General features: G+C 38.0%; 1 protein-coding gene across 10 annotated transcripts in view; it reads right to left on the reverse strand.

Annotated features, from left to right (window-relative positions):
• The window catches only part of LOC124802474 (ral GTPase-activating protein subunit beta), a 398,111-nt gene that overhangs the window by 277,874 nt on the left and 99,070 nt on the right, over positions 1-21,167 (reverse strand). For 7 of the 10 annotated variants that reach the window (XM_047263272.1, XM_047263267.1, XM_047263269.1 and 4 more), the window contains 2 exons: positions 12,512-12,679; positions 4,274-4,378 (listed from right to left, as the gene is read on the reverse strand). In XM_047263272.1, coding sequence (XP_047119228.1) covers positions 4,274-4,378; positions 12,512-12,679 — 273 coding nt within the window. The remainder of the gene's footprint in view (positions 1-4,273; positions 4,379-12,511; positions 12,680-21,167) is intronic. The other 3 variants (XM_047263273.1, XM_047263271.1, XM_047263270.1) reach the window with 1 other exon arrangement.

A 21,167-nucleotide genomic window follows, 5' to 3' on the forward strand; every position in this document is an offset into this window, starting at 1 on the left:
GGGGCCATCCTGGTACCCATGGCTGTTCCCTTAATTGTTGGTATGTCTGGCCTTCAAAAGTGAAGAAGTTGTGGGTCAGGATGAAGCTGGCTAAGGTAATGAGGAAAGAGGTTTTAGGTAGAGTGGCAGGTGATCGGCGTGAAAGGAAGTTCTCCATCGCAGCAAGGCCCTGGACGTGCGGGATATTTGTGTATAAGGAAGTGGCATCAATGGTTACAAGAATGGTTTCCGGGGGTAACGGATTGGGTAAGGATTCCAGGTGTTCGAGAAAATGGTTGGTGTCTTTGATGAAGGATGGGAGACTGCATGTAATGGGTTGAAGGTCCTAGTGCTACTAACTTTAATTATAAAAGCCCACAGAGAAAGCTACGTACATAACTTTCTACTCTCCTGGTGTGGAACCCTATCATCTCCACAACTTACTCTAATCGAAGATAACATAGTACGCCAATGGCTGCAGCAAGCGGTAATGCTAAGGAAAGCTGAGTTCCATAGTGTCACCCATGACGGTGCTGCTGCTGGGTAGTGTGGTCCATTTGCCACCATGATCTTGACTAATGCACAGATACTCAGACTGCACTACACATACTGTGGAATAGAGGACATTTTTGTCAGTATTGTCAGCTCACAGGAGGATGACTGGCAGGTGCCCAAGGTGCCCAGTCCGAATTTTGAGGAGTACAGTTAACAACCACCAGGCACAAGCCCAAAATTTCTTCAAACTGATCTGTAACTCCCCTTTTCTTCTATTCATAAATCCCTTTTTGATATAGAAAGAGTTTTTAAGAAGAAACTACTTCAATCTATATTTAAAAATCACACTGTTCACTGTTCAACACTTTATTTTTTGGCTCAATTGCCAAAGAATTTTATAGCTGTCGATTTTACTTATTTTTCTGCCTTAACCCACCAACCAAAAGGAACTTCAATAGTTTCTAGGGAAACTAAACTATTACACAGAATTACCTTGTGGGTTGCTAACACATGCATCCACTGTACCAGCTCAGGAAAAAACTAGGCTTAGTTCAGTTGGTCACAGGTATGCATTTCAACCATAAACCCACTGTAAAACTATGCCCATAAACTGCTGTCCCAGTACCAGGTGAGACTTCAAATGATGCCTCTCCAACTAGCACCCAGCTAACTCATCAGCCAACTACAGCCCCAAATGGGGCCATGCCAATATCCAGCACTAATTCCAGAGAATCCTATACTACTCTCCATGGTGCTGCCCAAAAACAAAAAATTTCCCCTCATCAAGAGGGAAACTTCAGGCCTGCAGCCCTGGTGCTACTGACTAGGTCATCATCACAGCATACTACTACTCGTTTTGATGATTACAAAACAGTTGATTTCAGTAGCAAGCACCACACACATTAATGAGTGATACTGCACCCTGGCCTGATACTGATTTGAAAATAGACATTCTGCTGAAGTGTGTAGGAGCAGGTTGCCTCCAGACAGCGCACTTTTCACCCATACTGAGTCTCTGAATGTCACTATTTCTGTAGATAAGCTTCCAGCAGATGACACATTATAGAAAGCTTGTCCCATGGGTTGTACTCATGACCAGACATCTCAAGTAAATTCTGGACAATAAATGGTTATAACCAGCTAGTTTGGTCACTCTTAATGCTGTTCCCAATTACAAAGGCTAACGAAAAAAAATTTTAAAAAACTTTTTTTTTTACTTTCATAGCTGATCTTTATAGATTTTTATGAGCTGAATCCAAATCTAGCCTTAGTTTTTTTGTATCAACCATGCTTTTCGAGCAATATCCTTTTTATTATATTGTCTAAAAATCCTATGCTATACAGTAAATGAGGAAATTAATGAAATGCTTTGTTACAACATAAGCATGGTTTGTATTTACAGTAAGCTACTTAAAACAATGATATGGGTTAATAGAGGTTTCACTTGTCAGCTGGAACTGATCTGTATTTTCTTTCTCTTTTTTCTTTGAAGCTTCTTGTGTAGCTTTTTCTATGACGAGTTGCTTGCTGAACTTCTCGGTGAAGTGACCAACAGTAGTCCCTCATCATGTTGGTGTTCAAGCAACCTTGGCAGCATTTTTCCATCACTTCAATGTCCTGGTGAAAACATTCTCCTTGCTTCTCACTAGCATCTCCCATATTGCCCGGGAAGTAATCAAGGTGACTGTTCAAAAAGTGAACTTTCAGGTTCATTAAACATCCTAAAGTTTTTAACTTCTTTAACATTGTAGCTATAATAGAAACATATTCTGGGTCTTTCTCATGTCCTAAGAACTTTGTAATGACTTACTTGAATGATACCCATGATTGTTTCTCATTTAAGGTCATTGTGGATTCAAAGTTAACATCAAACATCAATTTTCTAATGTCAGGTCTGGAAAAGATGCCTTCTTTTAGTTTAGCTTCTGAAAGGCCTTTACAAACTGTTTCATTAGGCCTAACTTTATACGGAGCGGTGGTAGGAGTACATATTTTGGATCTACAAGGTTTTTGCATAGAATGTTCTTCTCACCAAGTTTTAAATACTCTCAAAGGCCAGTTTTTTCTGCACCAGTGTTGATCCCTACCCCTACTGTCCTATTCACACGAGAAATGTGCAAATCTTGTAAAGTCACCTTGCTGACCAAGGAGCATGCATGTTACTTTTAGATCGCCACATATCATCCAACCATGAGCAGAATAGCCTGTTTTATTTAGCACTATTTCTAGGTTTTCATAGCTTTCTTTCATATGTACAGAATGTCCAACATGTTACCAATGTGTAATAAAACAGCCTTTAAACTAGTTTTGGATGAATCAATAAACAGCCTCCAGTCTTCCTTTTTGTATTCAATACCAAACTCATTCATCAGATCGGGAACGTCTGAGCAGTACACTAAATCACCTTCTTGTTGAAAAAAACTTGGAAAATTGCTGCTCTCTCTTTCTATACATGTATATGCTGGTTCCAACTGCCAATAAGTTCTTGTCTTTTAATCTAGAGCCAAGCAATTCAGCTTTTTCTTTCGTTAAGCCCAGATCCCTAGCCAAATCGTTAAGCTCGGTCTGAGTAAACAATTTGGGCTCTAGACTTTCTGTATTACAATGGAATTCATCATCATCTGGTTCATCTAAATCACATTGTTGATCAGAAAATACTTCTGTTGGAATAGAATTTAAATCATCTGGTGGTTCAGGAACCGGCAAATCTACACCATGTCTTACTGATCTACCCCATACCCTACTGGTCGGATGGCGGACAGAAGATTAGGGTAGCTTATTACCTTCTTGTTTTTCGAATTATGACCAGTAATATCAACACTGCAAAAGCAGCAATCATCAGAATGATTTTTTGGCTCCCTCCATATCATAGGAACAGCAAATCTGTAGGCTGTTTTCTCCTTTTTGGACCATTTTCTCAGATCTTCAACAGGCACATAACATACCTTATGCAGCGCCCAAGATTTATCTTGATCACCAAGTCTGGATCCAAAGTATGATAGATAAACCTTTTTCCCAAAGTCTGTAATGTTTCTTTGGTGTTTTTTAATCACAAATTCACCACAAATATAACAAAAACTGTCAGCAGGGTTTTTACAACCATGATTAGACATTGTACTGAGCACATGTACAGGAAATGGTAAAGTGAGGTAAGGTTGACTGTAAACAAAACACCATCTGTTGACACAAAAATAGAATCGATCTTTTTTTGGCAGCAAATGTTTTTCAGTAGTGCTGCCAACGTCATCCACATTCAATACACCTCCTTTTTAAATTATTTTAAATACATAAAAGCTGTTAAATTCGTTAAAACATCACTTAATTTAATAAATTTAACTGAAAAATGTGAATAAATGGTGGGTGATATAGTTTTTTAAGTATCATATTTGGATTTATCACCCTAAAAAATATAAGAATAAGGTATTTTCAGCAAAAAAGTTTTTCCATCATTGGCCTGTGTTATCGTTTTGTGATATCTCAAAGTGGCTGCTCTTTTGAACTTTGGACTGTGCTTGTAATAATTGACTACTGCTTCACTTGAATGGATTTCTAACTGGCAGTGACTCTCACATAATCTGGCTTGCCTTTGTCATCTCCTCAATAATTACTGTTTTGCGGCTTATTGTGACTGTAGCTCTGTGCAAATAACATACAATAAACTCCAGATGGAAAAATTCTCTCTTAAGTTCTGAAACATAACTCCGAATTAATACAATCACTGCAGAAAGTAACTTGGTTGGAAGCCAATGTGAAGTAACATATGAATCTGAAGACAGTCAGTCCTGGTAAGTACACTTACATGGCAAGCTAGAGGCAGATGATGGACCAGAATTTGGGGTGGATGGTGTCTGAACTGTTGATGCGCGACTGCTTGTCAGACCAATGAGAGAGGCTTTTGGCATTCCTGACAACAGTAGCAACATTGACATAAAGTTAATAGAAACTGGCATTAATGGATGCTAGTTAAACATAAACCAACATACAGAATGAGCTGAAGGTCAACAATAAAATTATAAGACAATGACACTAAAACAATTTGACTCCACTCTAAATAGTACTTTACAGTAAATTTGAAAGCAGGCATCTTTTCTTGCAACATTTTACACAAAAACTGTAAGGTATAGAGTCACAAAGACTACCTCCACTTCTCATAAGCATCACATTACTGAATAACACTAGTCCTACAAACATACTCACTATTCATGTTAGGATAAGTTAAGCACATCAATGTCGGCAGTATTGGAAACAAGATAGCAACAAATGTTAGTCCCTATAATGCACAACTTTTTTTAAATTTGCTTGATAGAAATGGATGTAATCTACCAGATACACAAACTTTCAAACTCAACACTTCCTTTTAAATGAAGCTGTGAGCATCAATCATATTATTCTGGATAGAATAAATGATTACTTTGATCTTGCAACTAGTATTTTTATGTTACCTAGTTGTGCAGTACAAACATGGGGAATCAAGCTAATAATGGAAAAGGAAGGCAAACAACTTTTAATTGGTAGGAGCTCAGACATAAATCAGTTGTGTAGCAGGAAAAAAAAAAACTGTTTGAATAAACAAAATGTTATGGAATTGTGACCTGGAGAGAGGTCAAGAATGGCTAAAAAGGTGGAGGTGCAAGGTCACAAATAAAAAATATGGAAAGTAATCAAGTAATTTCAACAAGAATAAAATAAGGTAAAAATATAGTGAAAAGACATTGATAATAGGAAGCTAAACCACTTCTCTATGAAGACAACAGGTAAAAAATGTGAGGCGCACAAACACTTTAATCAAAATATCTGTGATTCACCCTAAAATCGTGGCATTCAAATAGATTTCAGGAACAGCAATCCTGTGAAATACAAATATACTGGAGGCTGCATGGATAAAGGCCATACTGATTAATTTCTGGGAAGGGTATGAGGCAGTATGAAACTATCATTTAATAAAGGAGAAATGTTTCACGGAATATCCACCCTGTTGACTATGAGACTATTAAAGACAGAGCACAAACTTGGAGTAGAGTGGGGATAGGAAGAAATCAGGTGTGTGTATTTCGGAGGGACCATCATTTGCCTTAAGCAATTTAGGCAAAGTATACAAACGCTTAATCAGGTTGCCAAGACTGGGACTTGAACCACTGCCTTTGTGAATACAAACCAGGTGTCTTACCGCTGGACCACCTTGCTGAATAATTGCCACAGACATATGGCTATCATCTACCAAATTATTGACATTTAAAGATTCACCATGCTCTAGAATGTTCTGTGTCCAATGTTATACTTTAAGAATCGGTACAACAACTAATTACATGAGGCTGTTCATGATCATATCGTACTCCATTAATCAGTATATCTGTAAGAGCTACATCCATTTCTAACCAAGCACAAACAGCAACAAGCTAATTTAGAACTACCATTCAGCAAACATTACAACAGGCCAAAAATTAAATGACACATATAAAATAAATTAGTATGACAAAATGTTGATGTCCTTGTGGTATTCAATCTGAAGACTGGTTTGATGCCATTACCTCTGCAAAGATAATTATTCTGTAATAATAGTTTTGTTTGTATCCACTTCGTTTCAGCACACTATTTTAAACATGATACTATAATTATAAATATGGTATCATTAAATGCAGCTTTATCTATTATGTAAACGTTAACAGTGATAGTAAAAGTTACACTTTCCTGCAGCTGTGATTATTAGAGCACCCTGAACATGAGACAATATCTTTTAATGAGACATTTTACTTAAGAGTGTGAACAGAAACTCATAAAAAGGAACAGTTTACACAAAATAAAGGCAGTTTCCAAGAGATAAAATTACACAAAGAGTCTATGAACGTGAACAAGATAATCTAAAGTATAAAATTCAACCCCTCTGTAGCTATAATTCCCAATGATTTATCTTACATTCTATAAATAAGAAAACATATCTAAATATTTCGATAGTCTTTGTAATGGAATCTTCTATCAGTTACTTTCAGAACAATTTCACATCTAACAATGGGAAAAAATACTGTGTTCTCATCTAATTTATTTGTGAGGCAGTTTTGTGAATCTAAATTCATCCTCGGGATATGTCAGCTTTGAAAACAGAAAATTGCTTGAAATTAAAATCTTAGTGTTTCCATTATTAAATAATCCAATAGCCTATGGTTGACCCTACAAAATGGCTGTGAAGTAATACATATGAATGGGTGGTGTCTGTTCCTTCAGACATGTCTGAAAGAACAGACACCACACGGAATCCACAGCTACGATACTGAGAAGGAACTACTGATGTCAGCTGCGATAGGACTTTATGTGTAATCTGCAACGACATACGAAAATGCGTGCTGGATTGGGATTCGAACCCAGGATCTCCTGCTTACCAGGCAGTAGTGTTAACTGCTGCGCCATCTGAAAACAGCGTTTATCTCTGTTGCGCAGACTACCTTGGCACACCTCCAGGCTGATTCACACTCTCACCTAGCAGCACCAATCCACAGTCCCCATCCATGTCCTCCATGCTTGCTGCTTTGAGAATCCTGCAGAAGGTTGAACACAATTGTGCATCTGCCTGAAGATGGTGGCTTCATTGCTCATTGAGGCAAATTACTTACGTGAATATGTGGTGTCTGTTCCTTTGAACATGTTCAAATGAACAGACACCATGCGGAATCCACAGCTGTGATACACATTAGGTGGGGGGAGGGGGGGGTGGGGGGGGGGGGGAGGGGGAAGGAAAGGAAAGCAAAGAACAGGTGGCATGGATAGGTGGCACTAGGTTGGATTGTTGACTGGCCGACAAGTGTGCCAAGATAGTCAGCGCAATTGTGATGAACACTGTGTCCAAACGGCGCAGTGGTTAATACAACTGCCTATTACGCAGGAGATCCCAGGTTCGAATCTTGGTCCAGCATATATTTTCATTTGTCGGTGCTGATTCCACATAAAGCCCCGTTGCAACTGGCGTCAATAGTTCCTTCGCTTCTCTTTCCTTTCCTTTGTCCCCCCACCCCCTCCTCCACCTTCAATTTACATTCTGTGTATCACAATTGGAGATTCCACACGGTGTCTGTTCTTTGGGACATGACCAAAGGAACAGGCACAACACGTTATTAAAAGTTACTTCCCTCGATGGGTGAATCTATCACCTCCAGCGCATGCGCACGATTTTGTTCGACCTCCTGTGGGAATCTCAAAGTAGCGAGCATGGAGGACATGGACAAGCACTAGGTGTGAGTGTGAATCGGCTGGAAGGTGTAACCAAGATAGTCTGCACAATTGCAATAAACATGGTGTCTGAATGGTGTTGTTGTTAATGCTACTGCCTAGTAATAAGGAGATCCAAGGTCCAAATCCGAGACCGGCACAAATTTTCACTTGCAACTGCTTATTCCGCATACAGTTCCAATGCAGCTGACATCATTGACTGTTTCCCTTCCCTTTCACCACCCTTTCTTCCCCCTCCACCTTCAACTTGCATAATGTGAAGTAACAGATGTCAAAGGTGTGCAATATATTGTAAGGAGCTGAAAGAAGAATGTGAAAATGAACTTCACGAGGAAAAGGAAATGATGTCTGGTGAATGATTAAATTCCACTTTCCCCTATTAAACAACACAAGTCTCGTCATCTGAATTACAGTGTGCAGATTAACATTAATAGTCGTAACATCAGTAGCACATTTCATTTGAAATTCAACTACTGGATTAAAGTATTAATGGCGTCAGCAACATAGTTCTGTATGGACACTTAATTTGTGTCCTTATAAAATTTCTATATAATGTTCTCCATAGGTATTGGAATGCTAAGATGGAATGATAAGATGGCAGGAATGTAGAACTTTCAGAGAATGGAGAATTTAATAAATGGGCTATTAACAGCCTTGGAAATCTCTCTATGAATACAAATGATGGCCAACAGCAAAAGGTAGAAGCCACAGGAGACAAGGTGACATATGTACAACATTAGTAGTTTAATAAAGGAGTCAATACAATTTATGAATACTTAGTGCAACATCTCCCCCCCCCCCCCCTCTCCAGTTACCAGACTGATGATTCCTCAATGCCTCCAGATGTGTCCTAACACCTGTTTGCTTCTCGTAGTCATGTTGTGCCATAAATTTCTTTTTTTCCCAGTTCAATTCAGTACCAATTCATTAGTTATTCAAGCTATTAATCTAATATTCACTTTTATAAATCACAAATTAGAAAATATAAAGCAGAAATTATTACAACTGGGAAGATTTAAGTCTTAGCTAAGGGGTTTCATTGTGTGAACCATTGTACTCTCGCACAAAAGTTAAAAATATTGTGAAAAATTAAATAAAGAAGGTTTAAATTTTATATGCCTGATAGAAAGCCATCAAATATGTGTTACACAGCACATACACGCCGTGGATTTTAAGTCCTTTGGCATTTTGGCCTTTTGCAGATATCTTAAGTGTAGGAATAAAAATCACTGAAACTGCTCTTAATGAAAAGAGAACAACATCAACAGACATGATCTGGCACATAACATTCAGTATTTACTCAAGAAATAAAAATAATGTATTCAAACTACAAGTAGTAGATAGTGTTCAGTTTTTGGAAGAAAAAAGGGAAAGTACGGTTTAATGTCCCATCAACATCAACGTCATTAGAGACAGAGGTCTAGCTCCAAACGTTTCAAAGATGGAAGAGGAAATTGTCCGTGCTCTAGCAATTGAACCATCCTGGCATTTGCCAGGAGCGATTTAGGGAAATCATGAAAAACCTAAATCTGGATGGACAGGCTGGATTTGAAATGTTGTCCTCCCAAGAGTATAGTGTGCTAACCAATGCATCACCTCACTCTGTTTCAATTTTTGGGACTACAGATGATCCCTATAACTGGGAAACATACACCATAGAATCAATGGAAAACACACCATAAAATTAAATAATTGGCTTGGTTCAGCTACATTTGCACTATGTATGATCACACCTATAGATACTGTAGATATGAAGAAATTAGTTTAATCTGTAAATTTCCATTCACCAATAAGTTATGGAATCATTTCTTGGGAATATTAAAGTTATAGGGATATTATTTTCAGAATAAAGATGTGCGACTCCTTCTATGTCACTGAACAGTATATTCCCAGGTGGCCTTAACCTCATAAATGATACACAGAACAAGGTAAAACTTTTGTATGCATATAGAATCCATGTAATGCTAAAGATACATGTGTCAACAGTTTTCTCACCTTTCATGAGGCCTTGCCACCTATTACAGCAAGTTTCAGTGGTCTGTGTCATCAGTTACTGAAGTTGACAACTGTTTACTTAACACACACAATAGAACAATAGCAAAACAATGTCAAGGTTCTGTAAGTGTGCCTTTTTATTCACTTATTCACATCATAAATATCTTGAATGATACTAATTTATTGTCAACTGATGTTAGCGGAATTTAGCCCCTTGTAGCACTAAGGTAGTAGTTACTGCTATTATCTTGGACAAGTTTCATATTTCTGTTGTACATGTGTACAACACAGTAGGTTTGTATCTTGTAAAAACTTTTCTTCATTTGTTACTAATTTCCTCTACGCTTTGGTGCATAATTAGTGAAGTAGTTGCTGCAATAATGATAATAATAATAAATAATGATAGTAATAGTTATAATAAAAGAATAATGACTTGACTGAAAGTAAAAGTAGAAAAAAATTTTCCTTAGTGTCAGAAGATGAGATATGTCATGAGCTGGAGAAGCCATTCAACACTGATTAGAGCCTATTAGAACATGATGTTATTTCATGTGTACAGACACAATATGTGTACTTTTGTCATCTGATGAGGACTCAAATGTAACTTCTGCCACAACAATGATGTAATCCTCCTTGGCACCACACAGATGTGTTTGAGCCCTTGCCACCTGCTCCAGCTTTTGAAGGAGCTGTTTTGGAAGAAAACAAGTTTGTTGTCAAATGCTATGTCAACAAAGCAGTAATCATTCCTTCATCTGTGGAAGCCAAAATGCATGTAATACAATGCAAGCAGTGGGTGGTCAAAGAAAGGCAGAAAGTATTTCAGCATCAACATACCACACACTGCTGAAAGCTACAATGCTAATATGGTAGGTGTCCATTTATTTGACATATCATTGCAGCATAAAGGCAAACTGCAAAAACTAGGAAATGGACAGTCTGCTCAATATTATTTATTTATTTGTTGTTTTGCATTTGTTGCCACATTTTTTGATTACAGACTGGACTGCACTGCTCTGAAAATTCAGAGCAAAGAAATAATGGTCTGCCTGAAGTTCAAGATTAAGGCCTGGGTGGCTGCTCCATGCTGAAAAAGGGGGCACATAATGACACAGTTGAGTACAATGTAGACAGATGCAGTATCCTGCCCTCCAACAAAAAGAAATTCGTGGTGTCACATCCATGCCAACCAAAAGGAAGGCATGAGTATTAAAAATGTCAGAGATTGTTAGTGATGATAAGACTCATCTTTGCAGAATGCCTGGGTGTGAAAGCATAACAGCAAGAGTCTACTGTATAGAATATCATGTTCACTTGTGTTTGTGAAAGAGACTGTTTCAAAGCTTATTATGATATGATGCAAGCCACAAGGTTTGCGTACCACAGAACATCCTCTGAATCAAAGTGTAACTAGTTTACCATGAATCATGATGTAATTAAATGATTTCTTTGTACTGGTTGCCTTTCCATTACAAGTTTATAAAATATAAAATTGATGTTTTATCCAACACCATTTTTATAATTTGCTTACCTTGAATGCCACCATGCTGTGTACAGCCCATTGTTTTTCTGGAAAATTTATCCAATAATTTTTGAAAACAATTACATTTTCTTAATCTTGTTGGTCTAGAAATATTAGATGGATACACATCTTTTTATGCAAGTGGAACTGGTGGTGGTGGTTAGTGTTTAACGTCCCGTCGACAACGAGGTCATTAGAGACGGAGCGCAAGCTCGGGTTAGGGAAGGATTGGGAAGGAAATCGGCTGTGCCCTTTCAAAGGAACCATCCCGGCATTTGCCTGAAACGATTTAGGGAAATCACGGAAAACCTAAATCAGGATGGCCGGAGACGGGATTGAACCGTCGTCCTCCCGAATGCGAGTCCAGTGTCAAGTGGAACTGAAGAGGTTAATAATAATAGAATTATTATTACCATTGTAACATCATAAAGCTATGATTTTACTGTGTAGCATTTATTTGGTAAAGGAGAAAATAGCTGTACATCTTTACTGGATAAATTGCTGAAGAAACTCATGGAGAAGTGACCTCATTTAGTAAGGGAAAATATTTTCATTCATCAGAACAATGCATTCATTCTAATGTTTGCAGGCACCGTAACTAAAATTGGTCAACTATTATCTCATCTGCTCAGTTCCTCAAATTTGGACTCTGTGATGATCTTCTCTTCAAAAACATGAAGAAAATGCTCAGCAGGAGAAAATCCATTTCAAATTAATAGAGTATGGTAAAGAAAGACATAGTGGACTGAGTTTGAAAAATAATGTTTTTGTAATATTTAAATTAATTATTAACAGAAAATAAGATTATGTTGATGAAGAAACTGTGACCTAAAAAGACAATAAAGACATTTATGTATAACTGATGTATCATTTACTTTTTACACATGACACTAGCAACAGAACACACAAAAGCAAATGTAGACTTTTTTTCCAGAAAGAATTTCCACTCTGCAGCTGAATGCGCACTAATTTGAAACTTCCTGGTAGCTTAAAGCTGTGTGCCAAACTGGGACTCAAACCTCGTATCTTTACCTCAGTCAGTAAAGCACATGGCTGCAAAAGGCAAAGGTCCCAGATTTAACTCCCAGTCCAGTACACGATTCATCTGCCAAAAAGTTTCGAATGCAGATTTAACGTTTGAACTGAATAAAATATATTTCATCAGTAACAAAGCTAAAAAATTGCTATAACAGTGCATATACTGGCATAAAACACTAATGCGCTCTACAGAAATGTGCAGCCACAGTCTTACATTCACCCAGACAGCAGACTAAGAGTACAACCGAGTACAACCATAGTTACCCTTTGTGACAGCAGAAGGTGCAACGCTAAAGCTCTTGGCCAGTCTCCGCTGGGGTGGAGGGGTGGGAGAGTGAGTAGCAGAAGGAGGGTGGGAAGAGGCACCCTCCTTCTTGTCACGAGAGCCAGTTCCACAGCTACCTTCTTCCCAGAGGAAAGGCTGCGCTATGCCTGAAAGAGAATTCAGTGCTCCCACTCTCACTTGCATGCCATACACTCATTATGCAATGCCTACACCAAACATGCAGGTGGAAAACATCTTACTACTAAAAGGAAAAGGCTGATGAAAAGACTTGCATTAAAGTGTGCACATAGTGAATTAAAGAAGACAGAGGATGAACACACACAATGAGTAAAACACAAGTACAACAAAGAATTCATGGAAATCTAGAGATTTTGTTTAAGCTATAAGAGTTTGCTATGGTCACTAAGAATACTGCGGAATACACTAGTTGAATCCACCATTGCACATGAAAAAGCACAGTCTCTATTATAGCTATAATACATACATGTTTTAAGGTTAGTGTTGCCTAAGAAAAGCAAGTACTTCACAGTGTCTTAAAATCTCAAATCAGCAAGTGTCTTTATCACTAATGACAAAACTATGATTAGCTGACATAAGAGCCATGAGAATCAGTACAGATTTATTCCAACACCTCAGCAATAAGTGCATGAAAGGTAGCCAGGCTGTTGCAATGGGCCACAGAGTAAGTGTGTGTGTGTGTGTGTGTGTGTGTGTGTGTGTGTGTGTGTGTGTGAATAGTAAGGAGTCTAAGACACAATAGTAAGGAGTCTAAGACACAATACTGAGCTTCTTTTTTACATGCATAACCACTGTACACCATGGTGAGTGGTTGGTTGTACTCATTCCATTACTTGTATACCTCCCAAAATTTTTCAGAAGGCAGAAGCATTTATTCATGGAAAACATACACAAAAAAAGCAAACTTGCTTGGTTTTGAGGTTTTGGAGTAAATCCGTTCTGGATATAGAGTACAATCTCTCTCTCTCTCTCTCTCTCTCTCTCTCTCTCTCTCTCTCTCTCACACACACACACACACACACACACACACACACACACACACACACTCACACCTGTGCCCCTAGATAGTGCTGGCTGCACACACGATGCCAGGAGTGCAAATTCACCAGGTGGACTATGGCAAGTTAGTGTTGCATCAGGTGGGGTGGTTAGATGGAGAGGGAGGCAGGAAGAGGGGTTGGGGATGTGTAGCTGGTGCTTTGGAGGGAGGCAGCTGGTTTGCTGGTTAGGAATGTGGGCTGGAGTAATGGTAGCAGCACAGGCTAGCCATGTGATGCATGTATTTTAGAGCTGGGGGGGGGGGGGGGGGGGGCAGCACAAAGTGAAGTGAAGGAGTGAAGGGAGCAATAGGACAAAGAAAGGGGATGCTGAGGGTGGAGGGTCAATCTGTTAGTAGACACCCGGCTGGAGTGGTTCCAGGAGCAAAGGATGTGTCACAAGTATGACTCCCATCTACACAGTTAAAAAAGGTTCGTGGTTGAGAGAAGCATCCAACTGGACTGGGTCGGTCAGCAGCCATTGAAATCGAGAGCACTGTGCTCAGATGCACGTAGTTGTGGAAGACCCGGAAGTAAGACCTGCCAAACCCACCCACTCAGGCCTTTTGTAATCCAGTTCTGCCCTTCATAGGCTGTGCTGCCTGTGAAAGGAGCCATTTCATAAACCAACTCTGCTGCAACCACTGCACAACCTTTTAAGATGGTATGACAGACAACCAGCTTTCAACCTGAATGAATAGCCACTGTCAAACTGTAGCCAAAAACAAAATAGACCACCCAGTAGCACAGCATGCAGCTGAGATTTCAACGGCTGCTTCACAACATGGGCCATCTCAATCCTGTCCTCCACCATCAGCTTTTTTTAAATACACAGATGGGAGTTATCCTTGCAATACAGCCTACACTCCTGAAACTGTACTGGCCTCACTCTACTTTAGCTGACTTTCCTCTTCTTATCAACCCCTCCCAATTCACCTCCCCATATCGCCTTCAAGATGCTCTGCTTCCCACTGTCTCTCACATCAGTGAATCACATTCCTAGCCCACACTCCTGCCATTCCTCCCTCTCCCATTCCTAATAAACAAACCAGATGCATCCCTCCAACACACTAGCTACCCACCCTCAACCCCTCTTCCCTCTCTCTCCTTCTAGCTACCCCATCCCACCCAACACAACCCCCACCCCAGGCTAGTCCACCTGCCGAAATGCATTCCTGGCAATGTGCATCCAGTCAGCAGAAGTATGTAGGAGCACAAGCATGTGCACACACAATGGTGGGGGGGGGGGGGAGGAGGAAGTGGCGGGGAGGGGGGGAGGGGGCTGGGCTGTGTGTGTGCACTTTAGCTTAAGGAAGGACTTACTCTGAAAGCTAGCAAGCTTTCTGTCTTTTTATGTATGCCTGTTGACGACTGGACGCTTCTGCTTTTCAGTGACTAGTCTCCTTTACTCCTGGACTATTTATGTTCTCCCAGAACTTTCCTACTATAGTTATACCTCCTATGATTTCCTTTTGTGGAAAGAGGAGGAGATAGTTTACTACATTCACCAAACACTAAAAATCAAAGAATTTTCTGTGGCCATACATAAAACAAATTAACTGTTAAAAGCTACTCACACATTTACTGGCTGACCATATGGTTATTAAAATAAATGATAATCTAAACCAAAAATTCTGAATTCTGGCAAACTTCACATTGAGCATATATGAGAATTTTCAGGTCAACGTTGAGCAAAAGACTTCTTTGGTAATCACTGATACTCTCAAAGAAGTAGCAGCTCCCATTCATGTAACAGACACACAATTGTAACAATTCAAATATAAGCACACTATGATTATTTTCAAACATTTCCTCTTTTCTTTTGAAATTCTTGTATTATATTTCTCTATGGCTTGACTACAAATTAAGTAATTCTTCAATCGAGAGAAAAGAAGGATTAAAAGAAGAATCAACAGGGGGAAAGGGAGGGGGAGGGGAGGAGGGGGGAGGGTGAGTAGCGGAGGAGGGGGAGTGGGAGGGAGAAGGAGGGAAGAGGGAGGAGGGAGGGTGCTATTAACTTACTATACGATTAGTACTTCTCACATCAGTGCGAGTTTGACTACTGCACAATATCCTATACGTCACATGCTACCTTGTTATGTTACTTTATTTCACAACTGTCAGTATTCAGGGATCTATTAGCCACGTCAGCATAAACGTTTAGATAATTTCAAGTGATGAAGTGCATGTGCAGTGACAAAATGTCATGAAAAGAAAACAGGTCACTCCACATTATTAAAAGTATTATAAACCAAATATGCAGACCTATACACGTAATATAATGCACACATCACTTCATTGTACTATTACAGAACACATTATGTACTTCCGTATGACGACTTCCCTGATGTCAAACCATTGTTTCATAAAACCCTCATATATAACAAACACTGAAACTAAGATTATGTTTTTCATTCACAAAATCAAGACTACATAATATGGTAGCAACATCCAAACTTTGATATGTGGCACACTATGACCTGGTAAACAAAAAATACAATTGCAACACATATAAGTAGATATGAATGCATTGTGGTTTTTCCAAAAGACAAATAAGAACAGCTCTCAATGGTGAGAAATCATCAGTTGGGTATGCAACACTGGGGCAGCTTCAGAATGGGCAATATGATCACTATTATTAACAACATGAATATCTCTAAGAAACTGTTTGTGGCCAGTTCTGTTGTACATAGTAGACCCATAATGTAAAGTGTTGAGACCATGCAAAAATTGACTCCCATTATAAAGAAATATAATAGTAAGTGTATTTGTGGAGCATGCTGACTCTGAATGAGAGTATCAATGATAAACATTAAAGTCGCGCACAATGCTGATATCCGGAAATGACAAACTGAAGAACTATATAACAGAATATCAGCATAAATCTTTGAGGTGGAAGTATGCACCAGACTACAATTCAAAGAGAGAAATGTAATAAAGTGTGTCTTATCTATGAAAGAGGTGTCTCATGTAACTTCCAGCTTTCTTACTGTTAAGTATTCCTCTTCTGTTTGGATTATTGAATGAACTGTTAAGTGTGTATACATACTAAAAAGAAAGAAAGGAAGAAAAGAAAGAGACGAATTCTGGAAACGGTGAGATATACAACTCGAACCCAAAGAAAGTAGTCAATTATTGTGTAATAAAACAATGATATATGTAAAAATTATTTCCTCTAGAATCTTCAACTTTGAAACATTTAAGTACAAACCATATCTTGTGGCACTAGATGAAATAACAATAGCGACCTCTGTCAAGTCCAAAACTACAAAATGTATTAGTAATATCAAATTTTAAAAATACACTTCCTTTTTTATTTGTGTAAAAACAAAATAGTAACACAATAAATATCAAAAAGTAATTCCATGATTAGGTTTAGAGGATAATGAAACAAAAGACAAAGAAGACCAATACTTTAAATCTTCAGTTTCAGTAGTCTACCTGGCCACACAGTTTCATCACCTTTCAACAAAGGGGTCTGTTGTCCGGGTATTATGCACTCCATGTCTAGCCATGAGAATTAGCTCCGTACAAGGGTCTTCTAGTAACAGTCAACAACACAGAATGGAGTCATGAAAATGACTAACAATACGACACATTTGCAGAAAACTTGAAATTTGTGGTACAGCATATGATACACAAAATGCTAGTTCTGAAAGATCTTTGCAGTCAGCAAACTATGTTCAAATGAGAAAGTGGATATCAGGAGTTTGACATGAAATTCTTGCAATATCAGGTGGCTATATTACATGAGGATCATCCTAATCACAAAATGCAAGTCTACCAGTTTTACAAGCACATAGGACATGAGGATGAGGATTTCAGGGAGAAAACTGTTCTGTTAAATTACACATAGTTTAAATTAAATGGAACAATGAAATGAAATTATTGCATGTAGTTGTGTGCAGCTACGTCACAGGCTTTCGTTGAAATGAAGTCAATTTAGTACAATTTTATGTCTGGTCCTAATTAGACTATTAATTTTTTAAGGTACAAGTGCCACTTGTCTACCCTACCATTCATGTACAGTACAATAATGAGGAATTTTATTTCCAACAGAAGGATGACCATCACACTACCACAAGAATGAAACAGGGTACTGGATAAGGTGAAGAGGTCCATTTCTTCTTTCGATCCATAGACAGAAGATCCCTGAAGCTTTAGAGTATGTCATAAAAACCAAAATATATGTCACATATTTACAAAAGCAAATATATGTTAAAATTTTACTGATAAATTTTTAAGTGAAATGCTCTTCAAGGACACAGATCAGGAAGTGAGTCATTGGGGAATTCATAAGTATGTAGAGGCATAGAAAAATATTTTCATTGACAATGAATAGTTGGAAGAAAGAAAGAAAGGAAGAAAGATTAGGATTTAATGTCCCATCAACACTGAGGTCCTTAGAGACAGAGTACAACCTTGGATAGTTTCACGGATGGGGAAGTAAATCAGTCATGCCCTTTCCATCATGGCATTTGTGTGGAGTGGTTTTGGGAAAACCTAAATCCGGATGGGCCTATGCAGATTCAAATGCAAATAGTCAAAAGATTAAAACGCTGTATACAGCAAACACATTAAACATTTCAAGAAATGTTGCTCAAGCAACAGCCTGTTATAATCAGAAGTGTTTGGATACTTATGATTCTTATTATGAGCAATTGTAGTAATTGCGGAAGTCCACGGTCCTCTTGGAATAGTAATTTGTATCTGTATCCTGAAACGTATATAGACCTTTCTTTTTCACAGCCTCTCAATTTGTATCTACTTTGTATTGTTGTGTTTCTGTCAGTATCATGTTTTCTGAAATGTATATAGTTTTTTTCCTGCAGCCTCACAATTCCTGCAGCCTCACAATTTCAAAACCTATCAATAACCAGAAGTAAGTTCATGTACCGCCCACTTAGAGAAGTGAAATGTAAAATCAAATGGGTTAAAGTCTGTACGGCTAACACAAATAATTTCACATTAGGACGAGCAAAATATAGTGTAAGATTATTATTATTATTATTATTATTATTATTATTATTATTATTATTTCTTTCCTTTCTCAGATGTTATGTCTGGTTAAAAATGGAAAGTGACACGGACCTTGATCAAGCGTGACTTCCTTTTAACTGTATGGTATATGTTACATTGCATTTAGGAACTTTTGGGTAATTGAACATGTATCAATAATTACAGATTTCTGTAGTTGTATATATAAGTTTGGATGTAGCTGTATTGCGTTGATGTACTGATGGATATTGTGTGGTATGACTCCTGTAGTTGATAGTATAATTGGTATAGTGTCACCTTTATCCTGATGCCACATGTCCTTGACTTCCTCAGCCAGTTGGATGTATTTTTCAATTTTTTCCCCTGTTTTCTTCTGTATATTTGTTGTATTGGGTATGGATATTTCGATTAGTTGTGTTAATTTCTTCTTTTTATTGGTGAGTATGATGTCAGGTTTGTTATGTGGTGTTGTTTTATCTGTTATAATGGTTCTGTTCCAGTATAATTTGTATTCATCATTCTCCAGTACATTTTGTGGTGCATACTTGTATGTGATTGATGTATTATTTTTGCTACATTGTCATGTCTTCTGGGGTATTCTGTATTTGCTAGTATTGTACATCCGCTTGTGATGTGATCTACTGTTTCCATTTGTTGTTTGCAAAGTCTGCATTTATCTGTTGTGGTATTGGGATCTTTAATAATACACTTGCTGTAATATCAGGAGTTTATTGTTTGATCCTGTATTGCAATCATGAATCATTCTGTCTCACTGTATATATTGCCTTTTCTTAGCCATGTGTTGGACGCGTCTTGATCGATGTGTGGTTGTGTTAGATGATATGGGTGCTTGCCATGTAGTGTTTTCCTTTTCCAATTTACTTTCTTCGTATCTATTGATGTTATGTGATCTAAAGGGTTGTATAAGTGGTTATGAAATTGCAGTGGTGTAGCTGATGTATTTATATGAGTGATTGCTTTGTGTATTTTGCTAGTTTCTGCTCGTTCTAGAAAGAATTTTCTTAAATTTTCTACCTGTCCATAATGTAGGTTTTTTATGTCGATAAATCCCCTTCCTTTCTGCTTAATGTGAATCTTTCTGTTGCTGAATGTACGTGATGTATTCTATATTTGTGGCATTGTGATCGTGTAAGTGTATTGAGTGCTTCTAGTTCTGTGTTACTCCATTTCACTACTCCAAATGAGTAGGTCAATATCGGTATAGCATAAGTATTTATAGCTTTTGTCTTGTTTCTTGCTGTCAATTCTGTTTTCAGTATTTCTGTTAGTCTTAGTCTATATTTTTCTTTTAGTTCTTCTTTAATATTTGTACTATCTATTCCTATTTTTTGTCTGTATCCTAGATACTTATAGGCATCTGTTTTTTCCATCGCTTCTATGCAGTCGCTGTGGTTATCCAATATGTAATCTTCTTGTGTAGTGTGTTTTCCCTTGACTATGCTATTTTTCTTACATTTGTCTGTCCCAAAAGACATATTTATATCATTGCTGAATACTTCTGTTATCTTTAGTAATTGGTTGAGTTGTTGATTTGTTGCTCCCAGTAGCTTTAGATCATCCATGTATAGCAAATGTGTGATTTTTTGTTGATATGTTCCAGTAATATTATATCCATAATTTGTATTATTTAGCATGTTGGATAGTGGGTTCAGAGCAAGGCAGAACCAGAAAGGACTTAATGAGTCTCCTTGGTATATTCCACGCTTTATCTGTATTGGCTTTGATGTGATATTATCTGAATTTGTTTGGATATTAAGTGTGGTTTTCCAATTTTTCATTACTACGTTTAGGAACTGTATCAATTTAGGATTACTTTGTATATTTCCAATATTTCTAGTAACCACGAGTGGGGTACACTATCAAAAGCTTTTTGGTAATCAATGTATGCGTAGTGTAGCGACCTTTGTTTAGTTTTAGCTTGATATGTCACCTCTGCATCTATTATCAGTTGCTCTTTACATCCTTGTGGTCCTATGCAGCAGCCTTTTTGTTCTTCATTTATACTTTTGTTCTGTGTTGTTTGTGTCATTAATTTCTGTGTAATGACTGAAGTTAATATTTTGAATATTGCTGGTAGGCATGTTATGGGGCGATATTTAGCTGGGTTTGCTGTGCCTGTTTGATCTTTAGGTTTCAGATAAGTTACTCCTTGTGTAAGTGTATCAGGGAATGTGTATGGGTCTGTAATGTAACTGTTAAATAATTTAATGATATGAATATAATACGGAAACATTCCACGCGGGAAAAATATATTTAAAAACAAAGATGATGTGACTTACTATACAAAAGTGCTGGCAGGTCGATAGAAACACAGACAGACACATACATACACACAAAATTCTAGCTTTCGCAACCAATGGTTGCTTCGTCAAGAAAGAGGGAAGGAGAGGGAAAGACGAAATGATGCGGGTTTTAAGGGAGAGGGTAAGGAGTCATTCCAATCCCGGGAGCGGAAAGACTTACCTTAGGGGAAAAATAGGACAGGTATACACTCGCGCGCACACACACACACACACACACACACACACACACACACACACACACACACACACACACACAC

This window comes from Schistocerca piceifrons, chromosome 6 (assembly GCF_021461385.2).
Source record: "Schistocerca piceifrons isolate TAMUIC-IGC-003096 chromosome 6, iqSchPice1.1, whole genome shotgun sequence".
Classification (NCBI taxonomy): domain Eukaryota; kingdom Metazoa; phylum Arthropoda; class Insecta; order Orthoptera; family Acrididae; genus Schistocerca; species Schistocerca piceifrons.